This window comes from Aotus nancymaae, unplaced genomic scaffold, assembly GCF_030222135.1.
Source record: "Aotus nancymaae isolate 86718 unplaced genomic scaffold, 86718_ANA_hifiasm-v0.15.2.pri h1tg000011l, whole genome shotgun sequence".
Lineage (NCBI taxonomy): Eukaryota > Metazoa > Chordata > Mammalia > Primates > Aotidae > Aotus > Aotus nancymaae.
In genome coordinates this window covers 48,780,969-48,805,703 of record NW_026988422.1, presented here as the reverse complement: position 1 = coordinate 48,805,703, position 24,735 = coordinate 48,780,969, and the positions used below count along the sequence as shown (strand labels likewise).

General features: G+C 42.6%; 1 protein-coding gene and 1 non-coding gene across 4 annotated transcripts in view; one reads left to right on the top strand and one right to left on the bottom strand.

The window, feature by feature from the left end:
- The window catches only part of FNTB (farnesyltransferase, CAAX box, subunit beta), a 117,588-nt gene that overhangs the window by 55,790 nt on the left and 37,063 nt on the right, over positions 1-24,735 (bottom strand). For 2 of the 3 annotated variants that reach the window (XM_012464150.3, XM_064374937.1), the window contains one exon: positions 17,943-18,025. In XM_012464150.3, coding sequence (XP_012319573.1) covers positions 17,943-17,951 — 9 coding nt within the window. In that variant the 5' untranslated portion in view covers positions 17,952-18,025. Of the gene's footprint in view, positions 1-17,942; positions 18,199-24,735 lie in introns of those variants that run through there. The other variant, XM_012464149.3, reaches the window with a different exon arrangement.
- LOC135274475 (U4atac minor spliceosomal RNA) lies at positions 24,163-24,288 on the top strand. Its single transcript, XR_010342299.1, has one exon. It is a non-coding gene; the product is annotated as a U4atac minor spliceosomal RNA (small nuclear RNA).

Below are 24,735 nucleotides of genomic sequence, written 5' to 3'. Positions count from 1 at the left end.
AGGATTATTTTGAGAAACTGCAGATACAGGAGAAGCTCTGAAAACAGAGTATACCAGCAGTTTGAGAGAGAAATGTACATCTATAAAGGAACTCTCCATTTGTAAGGCTGTTTCCCTCTCTGTACCAAAAGAGAAGGATGACTAAATCAGAAGAAACTATTATCAGTGGAGAAGGCACCTACTGAAATCTGCATCACAAACCTTACTCTTATTTATCATACTTGTCCTGTTCACCTCCCCATCACTGGCTTCCCCCACAACCTTCTCTGTTTTTAGTTGAAAATGCTGTAAAAGCCGGAGTTCTAGATCACCTCTTTCAGAATGACTCATTTTCTCCTGGGTATCTCCTATGTATACATGAAGTATACATGTTAACAAACTTCTGCTTGTTTTTCTTCTGTTATCCTGTTGTTTTGTTATAGAGGTTTCAGCCCAGAAATTAGAAGGGTAGAGGGAAAATGACATTTTCCTCCCCTCCACTTGAAATATGTATTCTTCCTGCTCTATAAAGTTGTTTGGGTGGTCGTTAACTGACCACTCTCAAACACATAACTAGTTTCTGCCAACAGTTGTGCTTCTTACTGTAAGACTGAACAGTTAAAATATTAAAATCATCTGGGGGATTTATAACAACATCAATTGTTGAAACACCAAAACAAATAGTAAATTCTGGTCCTACGTCACACACACGACTCCACGGTCCCATAAAATGAAGGATCTCAGAAAGGTCACAAAAGCAACCAGATCTTTCTCCTCTGAACACCACACCATTAATGCTGAAACTGCCCCACATGGTTGACAAAAATTGCATGCTGGGTTCTGGATAGAAATACAGTTATAATTAAGCACGAATCAGGCTGCACTTCAGCCCACTTCCTGGTTGCTAAAAAATCTGACCATTTGCATCCCATTGTTCATACAGATCCAGGATCTCTGACATTAGAATCATAAGACTTTTGTTTAAGGACCATCTAAGATGTTTTTCAGACTCTGAATTCCAGCCATCAGTTTCAAAACCCCCACAGAGGAATAGGATCTGCCTGAGAATACAGCTTCCTCATCTCCCTGATCATAACTTCACCCTACATTTTTCAGCCAATAAACAAACTCCACACTCCACACTTCAGCCCACTCCAAAGCCCTTAAAAATCCTAACCCCAAAGTTTTCAAGGAGGCATTTGAGGATTCTTCCCATCTCCTCATCAAGTGGCCTTATGACTAAACCTCCTTCTCTGCTGCAACCCCCTGTCTTGGTGTAATGACTTGCTGAGCGCACCCCGCAACGACTGTGGTCACAATGTGGTCTCATGGGAGAGCTCCTGTAAAGACAAGGTACAGTAATGAGGGAGGGTCTGGTTAACAGGATTGGGGTTCACCTTCCTCGGCATCCCTAATCTTTGTAATGAGACATGTTTTTGTTGAGATTTCAAGATACATAAAAATCTCCCTGAGAAACTTCAAAAATGCGTCATTTATTTCTGAAACACCCATTGAGGCAGAGCTCCTAGTCCCTTTGAGAAGCATGCAACAAATATCTGTGATGATGAGGGGAGCAGTGATATGAATCATCTAAAATGACAGCTAATCTAAAATTAATTTACATCTGGTTTTAGAATATGCTTTGATACTTGCTTTCGAACATGAATTTGAAGGATGACCTGTTTAAAAGGTTACAATACTTCAAAAAACAGACTGATGTCACCATGAGAATCTGACTTGGGATGAATTAGAAAGTCATCCCAGAATCATTATAATTCTTTTTCCATTCCAGACATTCACGTGGCTAAAATAAAGCACCAGCCTAAATGAAGCACAGAATTCATTTCTCAGTCATGCCTATAAGCTAAATGGGATAGAAAAATAGATAAGAAATCAGTAAGATCATTAAATAAAGATTTGCCTATGATATACCGTCATCTCTCAGCATCCATGGGGGATTGGTTCAAGGATCTCCCAGGATACCGAAATCGTGGATGCTCGAGTCCTTGATATAAAATGGTGGCATATTTGCACAAAACCTATACAACCCTTCCGTATAATCACGAACAGCTTAACTATAGGGATACGTTCTGAGAGATGCCTTCTTAGGTGATTTCATCCTTGTGTGAGCATCACAGAGTGTACTTACATCAACCTGGACCTGGGTGGTATAGCCTACCACACACGTGGGCTGTATAGTGTAGCCTATTGCTTCTGGGCTACAGACCTGTACAGCATGTTACTGAATACTGTAGCAAATGTAACATAATAGTAAGCCTTCGTAGATCTAAAAATATCCAAACATAAAAAAATTTAGTGAAAATACACTACTATAATCTTTTAAGACCACTGTGGTACATGCAGTCTGTTGATTGTTATATGGTGCATGCCTGTAGTTTAAATAATCTCTAGATTACTTATAATAGCTCCCAGTACAATACAACTGCAATTGAGAAAAGAAAAATAGCTCAGAGCAGTCTGAGTTATGTGAGCTATACAAAATTTATCAGGCCCAGGGAGATCAAGTATAGGACTTCAGTTATGCTCCCAACAACCATGTCTGGGGGCAGTTGTTTAAAGGCATTTCATTCCTCCCTAGCAGCCTCATCCATTATATTCATGTTCCTGGAATTTGTGATACAAAGAATAAGGCATACCTTATGTAATTTTTATGGAAAATCTTGGTGAACAATTTAGAAACTGCCTCTTCTTTTCCTTTATTTATTTTTCTTTTAGTCAGCTTTTTGGGTAACTATTCTTGTCCTTTAAAAACCTACTTGTAACTGCTGCTAATTAGAGTGTACATTCAGGGCAACTTGAATCTATGCTCTTAGGCTGCAATCTTCAAGCTTAACCCAAATAAACTCTCTACTTATATTAACTTCGCCTCAGCTTCTTCCTTTTAGGTTGACATAATAACAAGGAAATAAGTCTGTACTTATTCAGCACAGACACAATTTTTTTTCCAAATATTTTCAATCTGTGGATATGGAGGACCAACTGCACTGTTTTATCTAAGTGAGTTAATGAGTTCTGAATGACACAAAATCAACCGGGAAGAAAATTCACTTCCTTTACTCTAATATAAGCCATTTGAATCCATATGACTTAATAATATTCAAAGGCTAATGCATGAACGCATCTTCCCCTTAACATTCTAGCACTTAGATGCCTAGGGATAAAAGCTCCCAGCCAGGAACTCCTTAATCAGAAGTCCCACCTTCAGCTCTCTTGTGGGAAAGCAGCCAAGTACTACACAAGAAAAATGGAGTTTTATTTCTGAGCTAAGACATCTGACAAAAACATGGAAATCTTTTATACTACAAGGTGGAAAATGCTTAAAATTTTCCCAACGTAGTGTCCTTCTCTTTGGAGTTCCTAATTATTTCTTCAGAATGAACAAGTGATTTTCCAATGCAGTTAGTAACTGACTCATATCTGAAAAGTCAAGTTATGAATTCTGATGAATATCTGTGTATTACAGGTCAGCTGTTCATAATAATGAATAATTTTCTCTTAAGAACTCATATATATATATATATATATATATATATATTTTTTTTTTTTTTTTCTTTTTGTAACAGGTCCCATGGAAAATTAAGAAATGGTATAGTTTGGCCGGGCGCGGTGGCTCAAGCCTGTAATCCCAGCACTTTGGGAGGCCGAGGCGGGTGGATCACGAGGTCAAGAGATCCAGACCATCCTGGTCAACATGGTGAAACCCCACCTCTACTAATACAAAACATTAGCTGGGCATGGTGGCGCGTGCCTGTAATCCCAGCTACTCAGGAGGCTGAGGCAGGAGAATTGCCTGAACCCAGGAGGCGGAGGTTGCGGTGAGCCGAGATCACGCCATTGCACTCCAGCCTAGGTAACAAGAGCGAAACTCTGTCTCAAAAAAAAAAAAAGAAATGGTATAGTTTAACAGCTTTATTGAGATATAATTCATATACCATTCAATTCATTCATTTAAAGTGCACAAATCAATGACTTCTAGCATATTCATAGAGTTGTGTATCCATCACAATCACATTTCACTCCCCCAAAAAGTAACCCCACAGTTCTCAGGTATTAAATCTGACTTTTCTCTCCACTGCCAACCACTAATTTATTTACTTTTTTTTTTTTCTTTTCCTTTTTTTTGAGATGGAGTCTCACTCTGCTGCCCAGGCTGGAGTGCAGTGGTGAGATCTCGGCTCACTGCAACTGCTGCCTCCCAGGTTCAAGCAACTCTCTTGCGTCAGCCTCCCGAGTAGTTGGGATTACAGGAACCTGTCACCAGACCTGGCTAACTTTTTGCATTTTTAGTAAAGATGGGGTTTCACCATGTTGACCAGGTTGGTCTCGAAGTCCTGACCTCAAGTGATCCACCCACCTCAGCCTCCCAAAGTACTGGGATTACAGGCGTGAGCCACCATGCCTGGCCTTCTAATTTACTTTCTTTCTACCTCTATAAATGTACCTGTTTGGCATTGCATATAAATGGAATCATACAAGCTGTGGTCCTTTGTGGCTGGCTTCTTTCACAAGCATAATGTTTTCTAAGCTCATCTATGCTGTAGCATGTACCATTACTCCATTTATATTTCACCAAATAATATTCCATTGTGTAGATACATCACATTTTGTTTACCAGTTTATCAGTTGGTGAACATTTTTTGGCTATGCTGCTATGAGTCACAGAAACCATTCCCCTTACTCAAGAAACAGGTTCTCCAGGAACTAAGCTAAACTTCTTTGAAATGTAAATTCTCAGGTATTCTCAGTATAGACCTATACATTCACTTAGGGGGTGGGGTCCACCCAACTTCTTTTAATAAGTCCTCCAGGGGATTCTGATGGATGCAACACTAACATTTGTGAACATCGTCAAAATCAAAATGGAGTTACTTGTGTTTAAAAATTCTGACAATGCCAGGGACAGCTGTGAAGAGAGGGTTCTCATGCATAACAAAACTATCCCAAATGACTCTGCAAAAACCACAACCCTGCAAAAAGGTCATCACAACCTTACACAAAAAAATAATTCCACGAGGACATCTGTCCAGCAACTACCTGTCCAATCTCAGACGGGTCACACTTGTTACTGATCCTTGTAGCTAGTAATAGTTATCTTAAAAGAACTATATAATCCTCATTATTCCCTTAAAAATCTTTGTCTTATGGGCTGGGCGTGGTAGCTCACGCCTGTAATCCCAGCACTTTGGGAGGCCAAGGTGGGCAGATCACCTGAGGTCAGGAGTTTGAGACCAGCCTGACCAAAATGGAGAAACCCTCTACTAAAAATACAAAATTAGCCGGGCATGGTGGCATATGCCTGTAATTCCAGCTACTTGGGAGGCTGAGGCAGGAGAATTGCTTGAACCCGGGAGGTGGAGGTTGCAGTGAACTGAGATTGCACCACTGCACTCCAGCCTGGACAACAAAAGCAAAACTCCATCTCAAAAAAAAAAAAAAGAAAAAAGAAAAAAACCTTTGTCTTTCTTTACCTCCTTGAATATGCACATAATTTACTGTGGCACAAATATTCCCATTGCAATACTCTGTTCCTAAATACGTGTCATGTTCTTTTAGAGAGCCTCTCTCTATTAATTTAGGTTGAAAGTTTGATCAAACAAGGTTTTTAGTAGTGGCAACAGTCACTACATTTCAGCTCAGGGGTTGATGCATAAAGTTTTACCTCAAATAGTACTTCATTCATAATTAATTTAAAAAACAGTAACATACTTTTCTTCTCAACTAGTAGAAGATAAACAAAAATAACAAAACTTTTAAAATGTTTAACAAAAATTCCTCTAAATAAATAACCTAACATTTGAATGTGCAGGAGACCAGAATATGCCACCTCAAAACATGACTGCAGGAGACCAGAATATGTCTTCCCACAATAGGCTTCTTTGGCATAAGGATTATTTTGAGCTGATTATTTTGAGAAACAGCAGACAAAAAAGAAGCTCTGAAAACAGAGCAGAAGTTACCCCATTTGTAAGGGAAAATTACATCTATAAAGGAAATCTCCCTTTGCCTCTCTTTCTGTACCAGGAAGAGAAGGATGACTCTAAGCCACTAAGAACTCTTACCAATGGAGAAGGCACCTACCTAAACCTGCTTGACAAACTTTACCATTGTTTACTCTGCTTTTCCTGGTCACCTCCCCATTCTTGGCCTCCCCAAACCCTTCTTTCTTTGTTTCAGCTGAACATGGTAGTTAAGCCTGAAGTCTATGCCACTTCTTTGAGATTTACCCATTTTGTAATCACCCAACAGGTTTTTCCTGCTTGCTGCACAGACAAAACCAATTCACTAAGACCACAGCCTTGCAATAATGAAAGAGTTTAACTGAATGCAGCTGGCCACACTATGCCGGAGACAGAGTTATTACTCAAATCACTTGTCCCAAAGGCTTGGAGGTTTTTCAAGGATAGTTTGGTGGGCAGGGGATTAGGGTATGGGTATGCTGATTGGTTGGGATTAAATCATAGGGGTGTGGAAGGAAGATGGTCCTCCTGCACTGAGTCAGCCTCTGGGTGGGGCCACAGGACCCGTCTGTGTGGAGTCAGCCAGTCAGAAATGAAAAAGTCTGAAAAGACATCTCAACAGGCCCATCTTAGGTTCTGCAATTGGGATGTCATCTACAAGGGTAATTGGGAAAGTTCTAAATCTTGTGACCTCTGGAATAAATTGCTGGTTATCCTTTACACCTACATCTTGACAGAATTCAGGACCCTCTCACAATCCTAAAGGGAGATTGCCTTTGACAAATTATGACCATAAGAGAAATCTGACAAGACTCCAACCAGTCAAGCAAGACTCTGTTTCTATTTTTTTTAATGTGAAATGAAAAAAGGCAAAATGACAATGTGACAATTATGTGAATTTTTAAAAACACGCACCAATCCGGTTGCTTATGAATGCATAAAAGAATTAAAAGTAAAATGTAAGGATGCACACACAGCCCATGATAAGGGCTGGTTCTGGGAAGGGTGGGAGGCACACTGAACCGGGGAAAGGGTTAAAGGAGGCTCTGGCTATATTTCCAATTGCTTTCCTTTAAACAAATAAGCAGAAGCAAAAAAAAAAATAGAAGAAGAAAAAGATGTTAGCAACTGTTAATTCTCAATTACAGAAAAATAGCTGTTACATTATCATATTTTTATTAACTATAAATTTCTTAGAAAAATAAAGGAAAAGGATTTCAAAGTGCTTAGTTTTGTGATGCCTCATCCCCTACATCTACATAGACAGGCAGGCCACAACATATGTAGAAGCGATGTTCTCAAAGTTCACTGGTAAGTCAGTCGAGTTTTTAGACCTTATTTTTTCTCCCATCAATACATTATACCCAACTGTTAGGTTCCAAGGCCAGCTCTCCCATTATTTAATGTATAACCTAACAAATGTTAAGCCTAACAGTACCTCTCTTACCTTCTCTAGTCATGAGGCAACTGATCACTCATGATATGGCAAAGAGAGAAGATGAGAGTTTTCTTGTCTGCTTCTGATAGGGCACAGGCTAGATATTTCTTTCCTTTTTTTTTTTTTTTTTTTTTTTGAGATGGAGTCTTGCTCTGTCGCCCAGGCTGGAGTGCAGTGGCATGATCTCAGCTTACTGCAACCTCTGCCTCCCATGTTGAAGCAATTCTCTGCTTCTACAGGCACCCACCAACACGCCCGGCTAATTTTTATATATTTAGTACAGATGGCGCTTCATCATCTTGGCCAGGCTGGTCTTGAACTCTTGACCTTATGATCCACCCGCCACGGCCTCCAAAAGTGCTGGGATTATAGAAGTGAGCCACCGTGCCTGGCCCTTTTCTTTTCTTTTTTACTTTCTCTCTCTCTCCTCTCTCCCTCTGCATGTCCTTCCTTCCTTCCTTCCTTCCTTCCTTCCTTCCTTCTTTCCTTTCTTTCTTATAATAGAGATGGGGCCTCACCATATTACACAGGCTGGTCTCAAACACCTGGCCTCAAATGGTCCTCCTGCCTCACCCTTTCAAAGTGCTAAGATTACAGGCATGAGCCACTGTACCTAGCCCAGCCTAGGTTGGTTGTTTTTTTTTTGAAACAGAGTTTTGCTCTTGTCACCCAGGCTGGAGTGCAATGACACAATCTCGGCTTACTGCAACCTCCACCTCCTGGGTTCAAGCCATTCTCCTGCCTCAGCCCCCCTAGCTGGGACTATGGGCGTCCACTACCAGGCCTGGCTAATTTTTGTATTTTTAGTAGAGATGGGGTTTCACCATGTTGGCCAGGCTGGTCTTGAACTTCTAACCTCAGGTGATCCGCCCGCCTCAGCCTCCCAAAGTGTGGGGATTACAGGTATGAGCCACCGCACCCAGCCCCAGACTAGATGTTTCTATGTACAGAATGTCTTCAAGTGTGCTGGTCATGCTTTATACATATATATATACATATATATATACATATACACACATATATGTACACATATTATGTATATGCAATATACATATATAATATACATGCATGTATAATATACACATATATCTTTAAGTATATAATATTAACTAATAAGTATGTATCAACTCACAAACTATAAACATATATATGATATAAACTAATATAGTCATGCGCCACCTAAGGACCTTTCAGTCAACAACATACTGCGTATTCCACGGTAGTCCGTAAGACTATGATGGAGCTGAATATTCCCCATGGCCTAGTAACACAGCCTTCATAATGTTGTAGCACAAAGCATTACTCACATTCCTGTGGTGACGCTGGTGTAAACAAACCTACTGCACTGCTAGTGTTATAAAAGTATAACACATACAGGCCAGGCACAGTGGCTCACGCCTGTAATCCCAGCACTTTGGGAGGCCATTGTGTTCCAATTGCCTGCAGTATTTACTACAGTAACATGCTGTACAGGTTTGTAGCCTAGGAACAACAGGTTATACCATATAGCCTAGATGTGTTATGCCATCTACATTTCTGTTAAGTACAGTCTATGATGTTCACACAAGGAAATTTCCTACTGACAATGTATTTCTACAGTCATTAAGTGATGCATAAGTATATGTACATTAGTTTGTATTGTTCAATGACGGAGAGGCTGGGTTAGACTCTAGGGGACTGGAATCAAGTAAATGTACTAAAGTCCCCAAGACTTAAGTGCCATGGCAATAAATAAATGAAGAACTAACCAAACGTCTGCATTCTCAACAGCTCTGTTTAAAAGATACCTCATGGAGTTTTTCATTTAATCAATAGAAATCCAATCAATAGGCCAGGCGTGGTGGCTCCCGCCTGTAATCTCAGCACTTTGGGAGATGGAAGCGGTTGGATCACCTGAGGTAGGGAGTTCCAGACCAGCCTGGCCAACATGGCGAAACCCCGTCTCTACTAAAATACAAAAATTAGCCGGGCGTGGTGGCGGGTGCCGGTAATCCCGGCTACTTGGGAGCCTGAGGCAGGAGAATCACTTGAACCTGGGAAGTGGAGGTTGCGGTGAGCGGAGATCACACCACTGCACTCCAGCCTGGGCGACAAGACCAAAACTCTGTCTCAAAAAAAAAAAAAAAAAAAAAATCAATAAAAGCAGAGAATTTCCATTCACCAGTAAGTGGTAAACAACAACTAATTCATTTGGTACTTTCTCTTTCACAGTTTCTATCTAAAGTCAATCTTATGAGGCACCAAATTTCATACCAGGCACTATCACTTCTCTTCTTCCTGTATCTCCCCTCCTCTCCCAGAGACAGAGCGTTTCAGAAAGTAGATTTGCTGCCTAAGATTCATGTCATTGCTGAAGCTGCAGTAAAACAATCATTAATATATGAAATATAAGCCAAGACTTTAAAAAAAAATTATCCCTCAGAAAATACAAGTTACTTTATAGTCAAATTATTACAAAGTACCTCTTGCTATAGGAAGTTTTTCAATTTCTTTATTTTGAATACAAAGTACCAGCTGGGAATAACAAAATAGCCCAAAACAATTTCAGTCAAGGTGTGGTTTGGGCTGCTTTGGCTAATAGTAATCAGTGAAACGATAAATTGAACACAAATTTAGTAATTATTCCTGGGGATATAAACTCACATATTCATGTATAATCTGCCATTGTAAGGTCAGCCTTTTGTTTATTTATTCACTTTTACTTTTGTAGAGTGGAGTCTCACCCTGTTGCCCAGGTTGGTCTCGAACTCCTGGCCTCAAGCTATCCACCCACCTTGGACTTCCAAAGAGCCAGGATTACAGGCATCAGACACCATGCCCAATCAGTAAACAAAGGTTTTAAAGATCACTTTAGCCAGGCGCAGTGGCTCATGCCTGTAATCCCAGTACTTCGGGAGCCCAAGGCGGGAGGATAGCTTGAGCCCACGAGTTTGGGACCAGCCTGGGCAACATAGCCAAAAACTGTCTCTACAAAAAAATATAAGGAGTAGCCGAACATGGTAGCGCACACCAGTAGTTCCAGCTACTTGGGAAGCTGAGGTGGGAGGATCACTTGAGCCTGGAAGTTCCTGCCACAAGCCATGATTGTGCCATTGCACTCTAGCCTGGGCAACAGAGTGAGACCCTGTCTTAAAAAAAAGAAGAGGTCATTTTAAAAAGTAATAAAGTGGTTAAGTTGCAGTTACTACAAATATATACCAACTGGACACACAGCAAAAAAAAAAAAAAAAAAAAATTCTAGGCTCACGTCTGTAATCCCAACACTTTGGGAGGCTGAGGCAGGCCTATGAAGTCAAGGCTTCAGTGAGCAGTGATTGCATCACCCACACTCCAGCCTGGGTAACAAAGTGAGACCTGTCTTAAAAAAAAAAAAAGTCTAATGTTATGCAAGTGGATACTTGTAACTTGGATTAAACTATTCAATGGTAACAACTTATTCATATTCAAAAAGGATGTATCTCAAGAACTGAACATGTGGTCCGGAAAACCATATTGGCGGACTCAAAAAGTGGCTCCAGTGATGATAAAAATACTGAAGTCAAAGATGCATGTGAAGAGTTTGAAAAAAAACATTTTATAAATAAGAAGAGGAGGAAAATCAGCATTTCTAAATTAGTGTTACTTTATAAAGTAGGTGATTTTAAGTAGGTATATGGACCCAAATTTAAATGTAAATTTTATACGCAGGTATTTTTCACTTACATACATAAAAGTACATGTATTTTCAACTTGACCCAAAAACAACCGTTTGGACTTTTTTTTTTTTTTTCTGAGACAGAGTCCTGCTCTGTCACCCAGGCTGGAGTATAGTGGTGCAATCTCGGCTCACTGCAACCTCTGCTTCCGGAGTTCAAGCGACTCTCCTGCCTTTGCCTCCCAAGTAGCTGGGACTACAGGCGCATGCCACCATGTCTGGCTAATTTTTTGTAGTTTTAGTAGAGATAGGGTTTCACCATATTGGCCAGGCTGATCTCTAACTCCTGACTTCATGATCTGCCCACCTCAGCCTTCCAAACTGCTGGGATTACAGGCATAAGCCACCGCACCTGGCCCTTCTGGACTTTTTAATGGGGAGATTTTGATATGCAGGATTACTTTATAGTTGGGCAATACGGTATATGCTGAATTTCAAAAAAATAAAATGGATTCACAAAGCTAGCCTACTGACCATTTAACCAAGTACAGCTCTGGTTCCTTCTATCATAAGCATAAAAAACTGGGAAGTTTTATCATATTTAGTGATTTGTTCTACCACCATTTACTAATATTTTGGATGCTATAAGCTGAAACAAGTCAACAGCAGAAGGTCAGGATTCTGTCCCAGAACCCCTCTGGTCCCACCTTAGGATATGTGATGGCCCACTGCCCGAACGTGAAGCAAGCACATCACCTGCCTCTCAACACTCTGATGGGGGCCCACCTGCCCAGCTCACCTCATTTCCTACCACATCCAACCTCCACCCTCCATTCCTGGTAAGCCATCTTACTGCCCCCAGTCAAGCCTGAGTCTTCCCTCACAACGGCTCCGCCTCCTAGAACGGTTGCCCCCAACTCTATTTTTTACAGCCCTGCCCAGTTCCATGTTCTCCATGAAGTCATCCTGACCACCTCAGCTCACAAAGATGGCTTTTCAACTCCCCAAAATCCTCGTGCAAAGCAGTCAGAATTTAGCACTCTGTGACTGCCTATAGCATATTCTTTCTATTTTTTTCTTTTCTGAGATGGAGTCTTGCTCTGTCACCCAGGCTGGAGTGCAATGGCACAATCTTGGCTCACTGCAACCTCCACCTCCCCAGTTCAAGAGATTCTCCTGCCTTAGTGTCCTGAGTAGCTGGGATTACAGGTATGCACCACCATGCCTGGCTAGTTTTTGTATTTTTTTCATAGAGACGGAGTTTCACCATGTTGGCCAGGCTGGTCTTGAACTCCTGACCTCAGTTGATCCGCCCATCTCAGCTTCCCAAAGTGCTGGGATTACAGGCATGAGCCACCACACCCGGCCAGCATATTCATTTTTATCTCTCTAAGAGAAAAGAATTTTGAGGCCAGGGACCAAGGCTAATAATTTTCTTACATTCCCCTCAGATTTCAAGTCACTTGACTGACAATGAACCACGCCAACGGTTCAATGACACCATGCCATTTCAAGTGGAGGATGCTTTTGCCTCTGTCCAAAGGCAAACTAAAAGCACAACATTATTATCTTTTGTAAACACCTTTGAGACTGTCAGTATTAACCCACTGGCCTGAATCAGAGTGTTTGTACATGGGATGATTTCAGATGACACAATAAGGAAGGCAGGTACTTACAATACAACCACATCTTGTTCTCTAGTGTCATGACAGGCCCTCCCTGCATCAAATGCATTAACATAACAGCTTAGCAAGATAGAGACCTTCATAAAAATATCCAGTGCTGACCATTTCTCATTACCTCCACTACTGTCACTGTGAGCTAAGCCAGTGTCACCTCTCTCCCAGGATATTACAATAGCCTTCTAACTGGTTACCCCATATCCATCCTCACCTCCCTACCATCTACTCTTGACAGTAACCTAAATGAGCCTGTTAACATGCTAGTTGGATTGTGTCACTCCCCTGCTCAAAACCCTCTGATCATGGATCAGTCTAAGTCCTGGCAGGAAGCAGATGGCACAAAGTGGGTGATTTGAGGAGAGTTTATACAGGAACTATTTACAAAGATGTGGGCAGGGGGTAGGGAAACCACAAGAGAAAATGCAGTATCTGGAACTGGTAAATCAGCGGTAACTGATCCCTTCCTAGCCCTGAAGGTGTGAAGAATGGAGAGGGAGGGAGACGAAGAGCTCTGCAAAGAAGGCATGTGACAGGAAATGTGACCTTAAGTCTAAGGAAATCCCAGCCCACACAAGCCTGCAGGAGGGAAGAGATATACCAGTCTCATTCTTCTCTTTCTCAGTCACCCCAAGCAATACTTCCCATGGCCCGCAGACATAAAGCAAGGAAACCTGTCAGTGCTGAGCCCGCTCTGGGGCATATCTACAGAGCAGAGTGGAAAAGGGCCAAGTGAATCTGGGGCAGTAAATGGCAGCTATCCAGCCAAGTGGTTCCCCATCTCAATCAGGGTATTTTAAAGTACTTCCAAGGGCCAATGAGCCCCTACATGATAGACTCATCTCCTGTTTTCTGGTTTGCTAAGCCCTCTGCTCATCAGGCATTCACCAGCCTCAGGTCCCTTGTGCTTGCTGCTTTCTCTGCCCAGAATATTCTTCCACCAGATCCATGCACAGCTTCCTCCTTCATTTACATCAGGTCTCAGATCAAATGTGTTATCATCAGGTATCCCCTTACCACCTTATATGAAGACCTCTCCTGCTCCCACCCTACCCATTCCTGGCACACCCAATCCCCTTCATCCCAAGGTATTACTCTCCACAGCACTTCTAATTAACATTTTATACAGAGATAGCTATAGATATTATCTCTTTTAATCAACTGCCTGACTGGCCTAGAAACAGTTTCATAAAGGCATCAACTTGGCCTCTTTTGCTCAGTGACTTATGCCAAGTGCCTAGAACAATGCCTGGCACGTAAAAGGCACTCAAATATTTGCTGAATGAATGAAAATCAATGAATGGAACAGAGGACTCATAGCTAAGGACTCCTCCCACTATTTATAGGTTTAGCTCCTATTACCAAATTATTGTTTAACAAATAAACTAAGTCTTCTGATAATCAGATAGGAAGCAGGTAACAAGCATTTATTTTTCGTGTGGTTTTTTTTTTTAATTTAAAAAGTTTTTGTGTTAAATAGACACAGGGTCTTGATATGTTGCCCAGGCCAGTACCAAAATCAGTACAGTCATTTTTTGTTTTATTTTAAGATACAGGGTCTTACTCTGTTGCCCAGGCTAGAGTAGAGTGGCTCAGTCATGGCCCATCTGTGAACTCCTAGGCTCAAGCAATCCTCACACTTCAGCCTCCCAAGTAGTTGGAACTACAGGTGCATGCCACTATGCTCAGCTATTTTTTTTTTTGAGACAGAGTCTCGTTCTGTCGTGCAGTCTGGAGTGTAGTCGTGTGATCTCAGCTCAATGCAACCTCTGCCTCCCAGGTTCAAACAATTCTGCTTCAGTCTCCCAAGTAGCTGAGACTATAGGCGCATGAAGCCAAGCCTGGCTAATTTTTTGTATTTTTAGTAGAGACGGGGTTTCACTGTGTTAGCCAGGATGGTGTCAATCTCCTGACCTCATGATCCACCCGCCTCGGCCTCCCAAAGTGCTGGGATTACAGGCTTGAGTCACCGCAGCCGGCCCTTTTTTTTTTTTTTTTTTTTTTTTTTGCAGAGACAGGGTCTCACTATGTTGCCCAAGTTGGTCTCCTGGGCTCAAGCGATCTCCCACCTCGATCTTCCAAAGTGCTGAGATTACAGGTGTCAGCCATCACTCCTGGCCCAAGCATTTGTTTTTACTGGCAATGGCACAAAACTGAGCTATCAATAAATGGAAGCTTTAGTCAAAACTTAAAGAATAATAGTATATACTCTGTAAACAACTCCTTCTAACAAGGTTGTTATTTTTGGTGAATGTACCATCATTAACCTACCAATGTGGCAGGTCTCTAAGCCTCAATCTTCTCATCCATAAAATGTGTAAGGATTGAATGATACAATGTATGGAGAGCATTTAGCACTGTGCTGAGACTCAATAAATGCTCACTAAGATGATTATTAAAACAGCTAGGCAGCTATGGAAATGAGATACATTATCTTCCCACTACCTGGAACTGTGCATCCTAGACTCTTAAAATGTGTGCTGGAGGCCAGGCGTGGTGGCTTATGCCTGTAATCCCAGCACTTTGGGAGGCCAAGGTGGGCAGATCATGAGGTCAAGAGATCGAGACCATCCTGGCCAACATAGTGAAACCTGTCTCTACTAAAAATAAAAATAAAAAAATTAGCTGGGCATGGTGACGTGCACCTGTACTCCCAGCTACTCGGGAAGCTGAGGTAGGAGAATCACTCGAACCCAGAATCACTTGAGGCAGAGGTTGTGGTAAGCCAAGATCACACCATTGCACTACTCCAGCCGGGGCAACAAGAGTGAAATTCTGTCTCAAAAAAAAAAAAAAAAAAAAAAAAACTGAGTGCGGTGGCTCACACCTGCAATCCCAGCACTTTGGGAGGCCAAGGTGGGCAGATCCCATGAGGTCAGGAGTTGGAGATCAGCAGGACCAACACAGTGAAACCCCGTCTCCACTAAAAATACAAAATTCTGGGCTTGGTGGTGCATGCCTGTAATCACAGCTACTAGGGAGGCTGAGGCAGGAGAATCACTTGAACCCAGGAGGTAAGCCAAGATCGCACCATTGTACTCCAGCCTGGGCAACAAGAGCGAAACTCCGCCTCAATTAAAAAAAAAAAAAAGTGTGCTGGAATGACAACATGAAAAAAAAAACAGAAGATTCTTGGCTGGGCGTGGTAGCTCATGCCTGTAATCCCAGCACTTTGTGGGTAGATCACGAGGTCAGGGGTTCAAGACCAGCCTGACTAACATGGTGAAACCCTGTTTCTACTAAAAATATAAAAATTAGCTGGGTGTGGTGGTGCACACTTGTAATCCCAGCTACTCAGGAGGCTAAGGCAGGAGAAATGCTTGAACCAAGGAGGCAGAGGTTGCAGTGAGCCGAGATCATGCCACTGTACCCCAAACTGGGCAACAGAGTGAGACTCCATTTCAAAAAAAAAAAAAAAGATTCTTTACTGTCTGCTATATTGTTGAGTCTAGATTTGAAAGATGCTCGTACCAGGCACAGTGGCTCAAACCTGTAATCCCAGCACTTTGGGAGGCCAAGGTGGGCACATCACTCGAGGTCAGGAGTTCAAGATCAGCCTGGCCACATAGTGAAACCTGTCTCTACTAAAATACAAAAGTTAACTGGGCATGGTGGCTGCACACCTGTCATCCCAGCGACTCCGGAGGCTGAGGCCTGAGAATCACCTGAACCTGGGAGGCAGAGGTTGCAGTGAGCTGAGATCGCACTACTGCACTTCAGCCTAGGCCACAGAGTGCAAGACTCTGTCTTAAAAAAAAAAAAAAAAAAGATGCTCTCTAATACCAATGTTCCACCAATGTATCCACTATTCACTCCAGGCCCTGGCCTTGTCTTATACTTCTTCAGACGAGAAACTTTTTTTTTTTTTGGAGACCAAGTCTCACTCTGTCGCCCATAGTCTATGGTCAGATAATAAGTAAAAGACTTGACCTGAATCAACGCAACAATCCATCATTTAGGAATTCTGCAAAGATCCTATAGGTTTTTCATCAATGGGCGATTTCTCTACAATCTTTTGCAGTCAGCCTTCCCTAGGACACACTGGTAGGCAAACCAACCTGGAGAGCTAGCTAGATTCAAGAGGTGAGGATTTCCTTTGCTACCCTAAATTCCATGAAGTTTCAATCTCCAGTTAAAATATTTCTCTGCTACTTTGTGAATCACCATGTATCAAGCCCTTGTTTCTGTTATACATTTATAATTAGATTTAGTCATAACTGTACAATATAACAATTATTGTTACTATTTTGCCAGCGTACAGGCCTCCAACTTCAAGTATGAAATACAAAGCAGGTCTCTCCAAGGTGAATACTGGAGACTGACCTCACTAAGAGATCTTATTTCAGAAGTAGCAGGATGTTCATTTATTAGTGTTAAGAATCATCCTAACCACCTCTCCTAGCGACAGATGGATAAACAGTTCCACATAACAACCTTGGGTACAATTCCAATTAGGGAAAGAGAAGCAAAACAAAACTACGGCTTTGAGCATATGAATATATACTCATTCCCCAAACACTTTTCAGAATGATAGGTTCGATCCTACTTCTAGGCCTTAGGGAATGATTAGTAGTGCAAAATCCATACTTTCTATTAGAGCACTTTCCAAACTCTGTTTTCCTGCCTGTTCCTAACCAGGCTCCTGGTCAGGGGCTGTTTTATTTCCTTGTACTTCCATCGTTTAATATTGTGTCTGACACGTAGCTGGTGCTCAAATGGCTGAATGACTACCAAAATGCCCATCCACGAGGCAGGCCCCCAAACCTGGCACTGTAGGTCAAAAATTAAACATATCGTGAAATGGCATGACCGCAGCCTGGTCCTTCTCTCCTCTCCGCCTCCAGAGGCTGCTAGCAGGTTGGAAAAAGTGCACTAAGCAACCCAGAACCTCCCGAAGTCCTGGCAGAACGGAGTGGGCTGTTCGACCTGCCCAGGCTGCCTCTGTCCTCCAGGAATAGAACACGATTCTCCTCGTTCTCTAGGGCAGAGGAGACCCGGCTACTGCCCTCTCCTCCAAGCCCAACCTTGAAACGACCCTTCCCCAAACCGGCCGCACAAATGCTCCACGACGCAGCCCAAGCCTGGGCGCCCGGAGCTTCCCATATGGGAGGCGCCGCGGTGCGCTGTGGGAGTCGTAGTTCCCTGGTGAGTCCCGCACCCGGGAGGCCCTGCTAATGGGACTCCCGCTCCCAGAAGACCCCGCGCGGGCGCCTCGCCCAGTCCTGCCACCTTACCTGTTCCATGGACGTGACTGTTTCTACCGAGTCGTCCTGCAACCGCTCTCGCGCGTGCTCCGGCCTCAGACTGTACAGCGTTTCTGACCAGAGAGGGGAGGAAGATGGAGGGCAATAGTAGGTGAAAGAACTCGGAGAAGCCATGATCAGGAGAGCAGCGGACGGTGTGTAGCACTCAGCTTCGTTAAGCAACAACGCGCATTGAAACTCGAGCGGGCTAAGGCGCTACGGCGAGCAGATAGAGGCAAAAAGATTTTGAACGCGAATCTCTCCTCCCACCTACACGTCTTTGGAGTTACTGAAATACTGCCGCCCCCCGTTGGGCAGAGGCGCTGCTGCAAGAGCGCAGTGCCCTTAAGCGCAAGGGTGTCTATATCTGAATTTCATTTCAGAGATGGCGTAAGACGCCCCGGTTTGTTATGCAAATTGTTAAAAAGAACTTTAACAGTCTGCTAATTCTCAATTGTAATGTAATCGTTTGCAGTTTCAGATGCGCAAGAACCAATGAATGTAAGTTTGAAAGCATTTGTGACAGCTCTACTGATTGTAGAGCTATTACTAGTAATAGAATTATTGGCCAGGCTCTGTGGCTCACGCCTGTAAATACCAGCACTTTGGGAAGCCCAGGCGGGTGGATCACCTGAGGTCAGGAGTTCGAGACCAGCCTAACCAACATGATGAAACCCCGTCTTTACTAAACACACACACACACACACACACACACACACAATTACCCGGGCGTGGTGGCAACTGCCTGTAATCCCAGCTACTTGGGAGGCTGAAGCAGGAGAATTATTGTGCGCCTTGGGGTATTTGGCAGCCTCCCAGGAGAAGGCAGCAGCTGCTCAAATGTGCAAGGCTGCTGTCTCAGTAACTCAGTGACAGAGGGAGGGGGCAATATAATTTTCTCCTACCTCTTGGAGGTTACAGTGCAGTAGCAAGAACTGAAATGCAGTAGCAGGACCAAGGATAAGTCAAACAAATAGTTCACAGATATTTATGGAACACCAGCTGTGTGTCAGGCATTGTGCTAGGTCTTAGGATTACAAAAGTGTACAAAACAAAATCCCTGCCCTTGGGAACCTTACGTTCTAAGAAAATCGACAGAATTGAATGTATCCAATGCAATAAATATATGAAGATTTGTGATAAATGATATGAAGGAAAATAACAGGGTCTATGAAAGAGACTAAAGAGGTAGGGAACTAACTGAATTGTGTGGTCAGGCCAAGCCTCTCTGAGTAAGTGACCTTTCATTTGAGACCTGAAGGATGATACGGAGTCATCCAGAAGAACAGTATGGGAAAGAACTAAGAAGGAAGAAACAGCAACTTTTAGAAGACATGTGCTGGGCACGGTGGCTCACCCCTGTAATCCCAGCACTTGGGGGAGGCTAGGCAGGAGGATCACTTGAAAAGTTAGAACATCCTGGGCAATGTAGCAAGACCTTGTCTCTACTAAATATCAAAAAAATTAGCTGGGTATGGTAGCGCATGTCTGTAGTTCCAGCTAATTGGCAGGCTCAGGTGGGAGGATCTCTTGAACCCAGGCAGTCGAGGCTGCAGTGAGCTATAATTGTGCCACTGCATTCCAGCATGGGTGGCAGAGTGAGACCCTGTCTCAAAAAATGAAAAAAAGCAACAACAACAAAAAAACCCATAGCATCAAGTGACCCTCCTGCTTCAGCCTCCTGAGTCTCTGGAACTACAGGTGTGCACCACCATGCCCAACTAGAATAAAAGTAGAGTGGACTTATTCATCACACTTGCCTCCATAACAACCAAGTTTAAAGTTGTGATTTTTAGGAAAACCCTGCTATCTTTGGACAAGCAATGGAAGAGAATGTCTTTTAGGGCATGCATCAAAAGTCCTACACAAAAAAGTATAATACCAGGAGATTACACTGGGGGAGTTGTATGTGGGACGTTATAGAAGCTATGATAATAACAGACATTCTGGGTGCACATGGAGACAAGCTTGACTCCTGCTCAGAGCATTTCACTCTGTTCCCACTCCAACTCCATTCCATGTCACATGTCTAGGATCCAAGAACTATAGGCCAGCGTGACATTTGACAATCAGCCATTCCCCTGTTCTCTGGTAGTAAATAGAGGCACTCAGAAAAATTTCAAAGATGAGGCTGGGCTGGCCTAAAGACCTCGGGTGAATGAACACTACCACCATGTCCATTTTAGTGGTACTGTTGCTGAATTAAGACCTATAGGCACCAGAATGTTACCAAATCTGGGAATAAAGGGACTGTATGGATTAGGACCATGGATATGGCTGCACAATGTGAAATTGTCTTATTATATTGCACCCTGTATTGGCATCTTACTGTCTTTCCCTTAGTTCTGTTTTGGAAAAAAAAAATTGTCTGATTAGGTCAGGGTCATATCTAAGGATTCAGCCTTTGTCACAAAGAGTTTCTTTGCAGGAGAGCTGGAAACTTACCGCTTCAATCCTGAAGATTGTGCTATTGAAAGAATAGCTGGGACAGTTCTGTAACAAATTGTGGCATCTGTCACAGGTGCACCTAAAGCAATTCCAAATTGTATTCTAGAAATAAAAATTCATTTCTGAAACTCAGTCTCCTCTGCAGTGGCATCCAAAAGATGTGAATAGGAACATGGGCAAGAGTCTCCTGCAAGATAGTGTGTTCTCATTCAATACATGTTTTCGAGTACGGGGTAAGTGTTGGGCACTGATCTAAGTGCTAAGGAGACAGCAGTGAACAAGCCAGACACAATCTCTGCCATTATGGGTCTCGTGATTTACCAGAAAAAAAACACACATTAAACAATAATTACAGAATTGACTCTTTTATGGCAGTTGGGAGAAATGGGATGAGGCAGAAAGAAGCACGGAGGGTTGTGAGCTTGCATGACAGGGGGACCCTAAAGTAGTCTGGAAAGCCTGGAAAGACTCCCATGAGGAAGTGAGTTAACTAACCCAGGGTATGGGAACATCCCAGGCAGAGGAAACCCAGTAACAACCCCAAATCAAGTGAAACCAGTAACAAAAAATATGTGGAGGTTGTGCTCCATGTAAGCAATGAGAAGACTTGGATTAAATAGCCCACTAGTTGTCCCTCCTCTTGGTTTAATAAAACCACTCATTCAAGAAGCAGAATGAACATAAATATTAATGGTACTATAGAGAATGATATAGTTAGAAAGGAAAGTCTTAGTAATGACAATATCAACTCCAGTTTGGACTGCAGATGGTTTATGTTTATTTTACTCAAATGCCTGATACTCTTTTCTAAATTAAACTGTGATCATGTTTCTTTAAAAATAATATTGAAGGTAGACAGTACTATTTTGTACTTTTAAGACCAAGAAAAAGAAAAAACGTAATGGTCTAAATGAACCATTAGAGGTCGCTTCGGAGCCGGGAGTGGACTTACCGAGTAAGCTTTAAAACTGCTCTCACTGCATTCATTACTCATACAAGCCGTATGTCGGAATGAATTGTTTCCTTTAATATCTTGTGAAACTGTGTAATAATACATATTGGAACATTTGGAAAATGGAAATAACTCACCTATTATCCTGCTAGGTAATTAACTTCCTCCCCACATCTACTGCCCACCATCATCTGTGCCCTCCTACTCTGCGGTCCCGCCCCTCCTTTTCCCCTAGATGGAATGACTGCCTCACGTCCTACCTAGGGCCAGGTCATCTCCCTCCCCTCATGCAGCACCCCCACCCCGCAAAGACATGACTATCGCAGTTTCTCTTTCCTAAAACACCAACTTTTTTCTACTTGATCTTGCAGATCTCCCTCAAGCATGCCATTTTCTCATTCTTGGAGGAGCGGGGCCGGCGGGGGGCGGGCCGGCGGGGGGCGGGCCGGCGGTATTTCTAACCCTCTTGATTCCACTCCTCCAGCTTCCTCCCCATGACTCATTGGCAGAGAGCTGCTATAATGTCTCCGGGTCCTCTCTTCGAACTCTCTCAAGCCCATTCTAATCTAGCTTTCCAATCAGTTCTTGTCGACTCTCCATTAAACTCCATGACACCAAATCCAAGGGCCAGGTCTCATTCCCGATCTCAAGTGTTCCTTCTTGACTTCCCAGTAATATTTGCACAGTTGATCATTTCCTTCTTGAAACACATTGTTCTTATGGTGCCTCGCACTGGTTTTCCTCCTTCCTTGTCTTGCCGTTTCTTCGTATCTCAGATACCTTAGCTCGGGGTGCCCCAGGATTCGGTCCTCAGACCTCTTATCTGTCTGCACTCACTTGCCTGTGAGCTCAGGCAGTCTCAATGTTTTAAATAACGCCTGTAGGTTGAAAATTCCCTAATTTGTATCCCCAACCTGGAACTCTCTTGAACTCCAGAGTTCATGTCTAATGTCAGTTTGCATTTCCACTTAGATCTCCAATAGGCATCTCAAACTTAACATATCCACAACAGAGCTGCTGGTGTTCCCTTCCAAACCTATGCACTATCCCCCATCTCCGTTATGATAACTCCATCCTTCCAGTTACTTCAGATACCTTGGAATCATTCTTGCTGTCTCTCTTTTTCTCACTCCTTATAAGTTCTGTTCTAAATTTATCCAGCATCTGATCACTGCTTACCAATCCCACTGCCAGTGTCCTGGTCCAAGCCACCACCATCCGTTACTTGGATTCTTACACTAATCTCTTAACTGTTCTCCCTGTGTTCACTCTTGTCCCCCTGTACCCTAATACAAACTTGTTATAGACTGTTTAGGTCCCCCCAATATTCATATGTTGAAACCTAATCCCCAGTGTGAAGGTGTTTGAAGGTGGAGCCTTTGGCAGCTGTTTGGGTCATGAGGGCAGAGCTGTGATGAATGAGATTCATGTCCTTATGAAAGAGACCCCAGAGAGCTCCCTCACTCCCTCTGCCATATAAGGACACATAGAGAAGGCATCACCTATGAACCAGGAAGCAGACCCTCACTAGATACCAAATCTGCAGGTGCCTTGATGCTGGACTTTATTTCTGTTGTTTACAGGCACCCGGTGTATGGGATTCTGTTCTAGCAGCCTCAAAGGGTCTAAGACAAAATACAAAAGCCAGACTGAACTTTTTAAAATGTAAGCAAAGCCACTTCTTCACTCAAAGCCCTCTTCTCATCTCATTCGAAGTCAACGTGGCCTAGAGGATCGCAGTCACCTGTCTGGCCCCTTTCCTTTGCACTCTCCACCTTACTCACTGCCTCCCTGCTGTTCGGTGTATACCTGGCCCGCTGCAGCCTCGGAGCACTGATGCTTGTGTTGCCTCTCCCTGCAGTGCTCTGCCCCAGACATAGACATGACTTGCCTTCGCTTCTTAGAGTTTTTACTCAAATTCTTTTCTTCTTTTTCTTTTTTTATGATTCTTTTTTCTAAACATTTTTGTAGCGATGGGGTCTTCCTGTGTTCCCTGGGCTGGTCTCTAACTGCTGGACTCAGGCAATCCTCCCATATCGCCCTCCCAGAGTGCTGGGATTACAGTCATGAGCCACCACACCTGACCCAGATTCTTTTGTCTAACCCAAATTCCCTTTTCTTGAGGTCTTTCCTGGCCTTCCCACGTAAAATGGAAGTGCCACCCACCTTAGTAATAGCTTAATCCCACTCCCTGCTTTATTTTTCTCCATGACACTCATCACCAGGTCAGAGACTTTATATTTTGTGTATTTATTTACTACCTGTTTTACCCCACCAAAATACAAGCTCTACGAGACAGGGGTCTTTCTTTTTTTGGTCTGTTTTATTCATTGCTGTACTCCTTGACATAATAGACATTAAATAAGTTAAATGACTTGAATGATTTCCAGTTGTTGTAATGAACATTTGAGTGCTTGTTGTGTAACATAATTGTAGATGATAATGACAATGAACATAATACTAGCCTTACCCTTCAAGAGCTCACTATCTAATAAATACAGGGCCGGGCACGGTGGCTCACGCCTGTAATCCCAGCACCTTGGGAGGCCGAGGTGGGCAGATCACGAGGTCAAAAGATCGAGACCATCCTGGCCAACATGGTGAAATCCCATCTCTACTAAAAATAAAAAAATTAGCCAGGTGTGGTGGCGGGCATCTGTAGTCCCAGCTACTCAGGAGGCTGAGGCAGGAGAATCATTTGAACCCGGGGGGCAGAGGTTGCAGTGAGCTGAGATCACACCACTACACTCCAGCCTGGGCAACAGAGCAAGACTTTGTCTCAAAAAAATAAATTTAAAAAATAAAATAATAACCATCCTTTTCTTGGGGTTGCGCTACTGTCCAATGAGCGCATAGTGAGGACAGTACTGCTAACGCCTAAACAACACACCCGCATCAACCTAAATTTTGATTTACGTTGGTGCAATTTTTGGAAACAACGAAAACCCTTTAATAACGATAAATTACAAATCAAAAAAAAAAATAATAAATAAAATAAAATAAATAAATAAAGACTATATAAATATAAATGAGTATAAAATAAATGTATAAATATAAATATATCTATTAAGTAGATAAGATTTAAAATTAAAATTATATGTAAATGATAAAATCATAAAATGAGACATAATACATACACAAAATATATTCCCCAAGAAGGTTCTCTTACAGTGGGAATGTAGCTGAAGGAGTAATTCTAATCTATTTAATGAAGATGGCCTTTTAATGTATAATATTTGTGTTTAGTAACATTTGTAACAGAATAGTCTGAACTAATCATTTTTAATAATTATATTGAAATTTAGAAATTGTGAAATACATTTAAAAAATGTTTTGTATCACCACCATGGCAGGTGTGTACCTATGCAACGATCCTGCAGGATG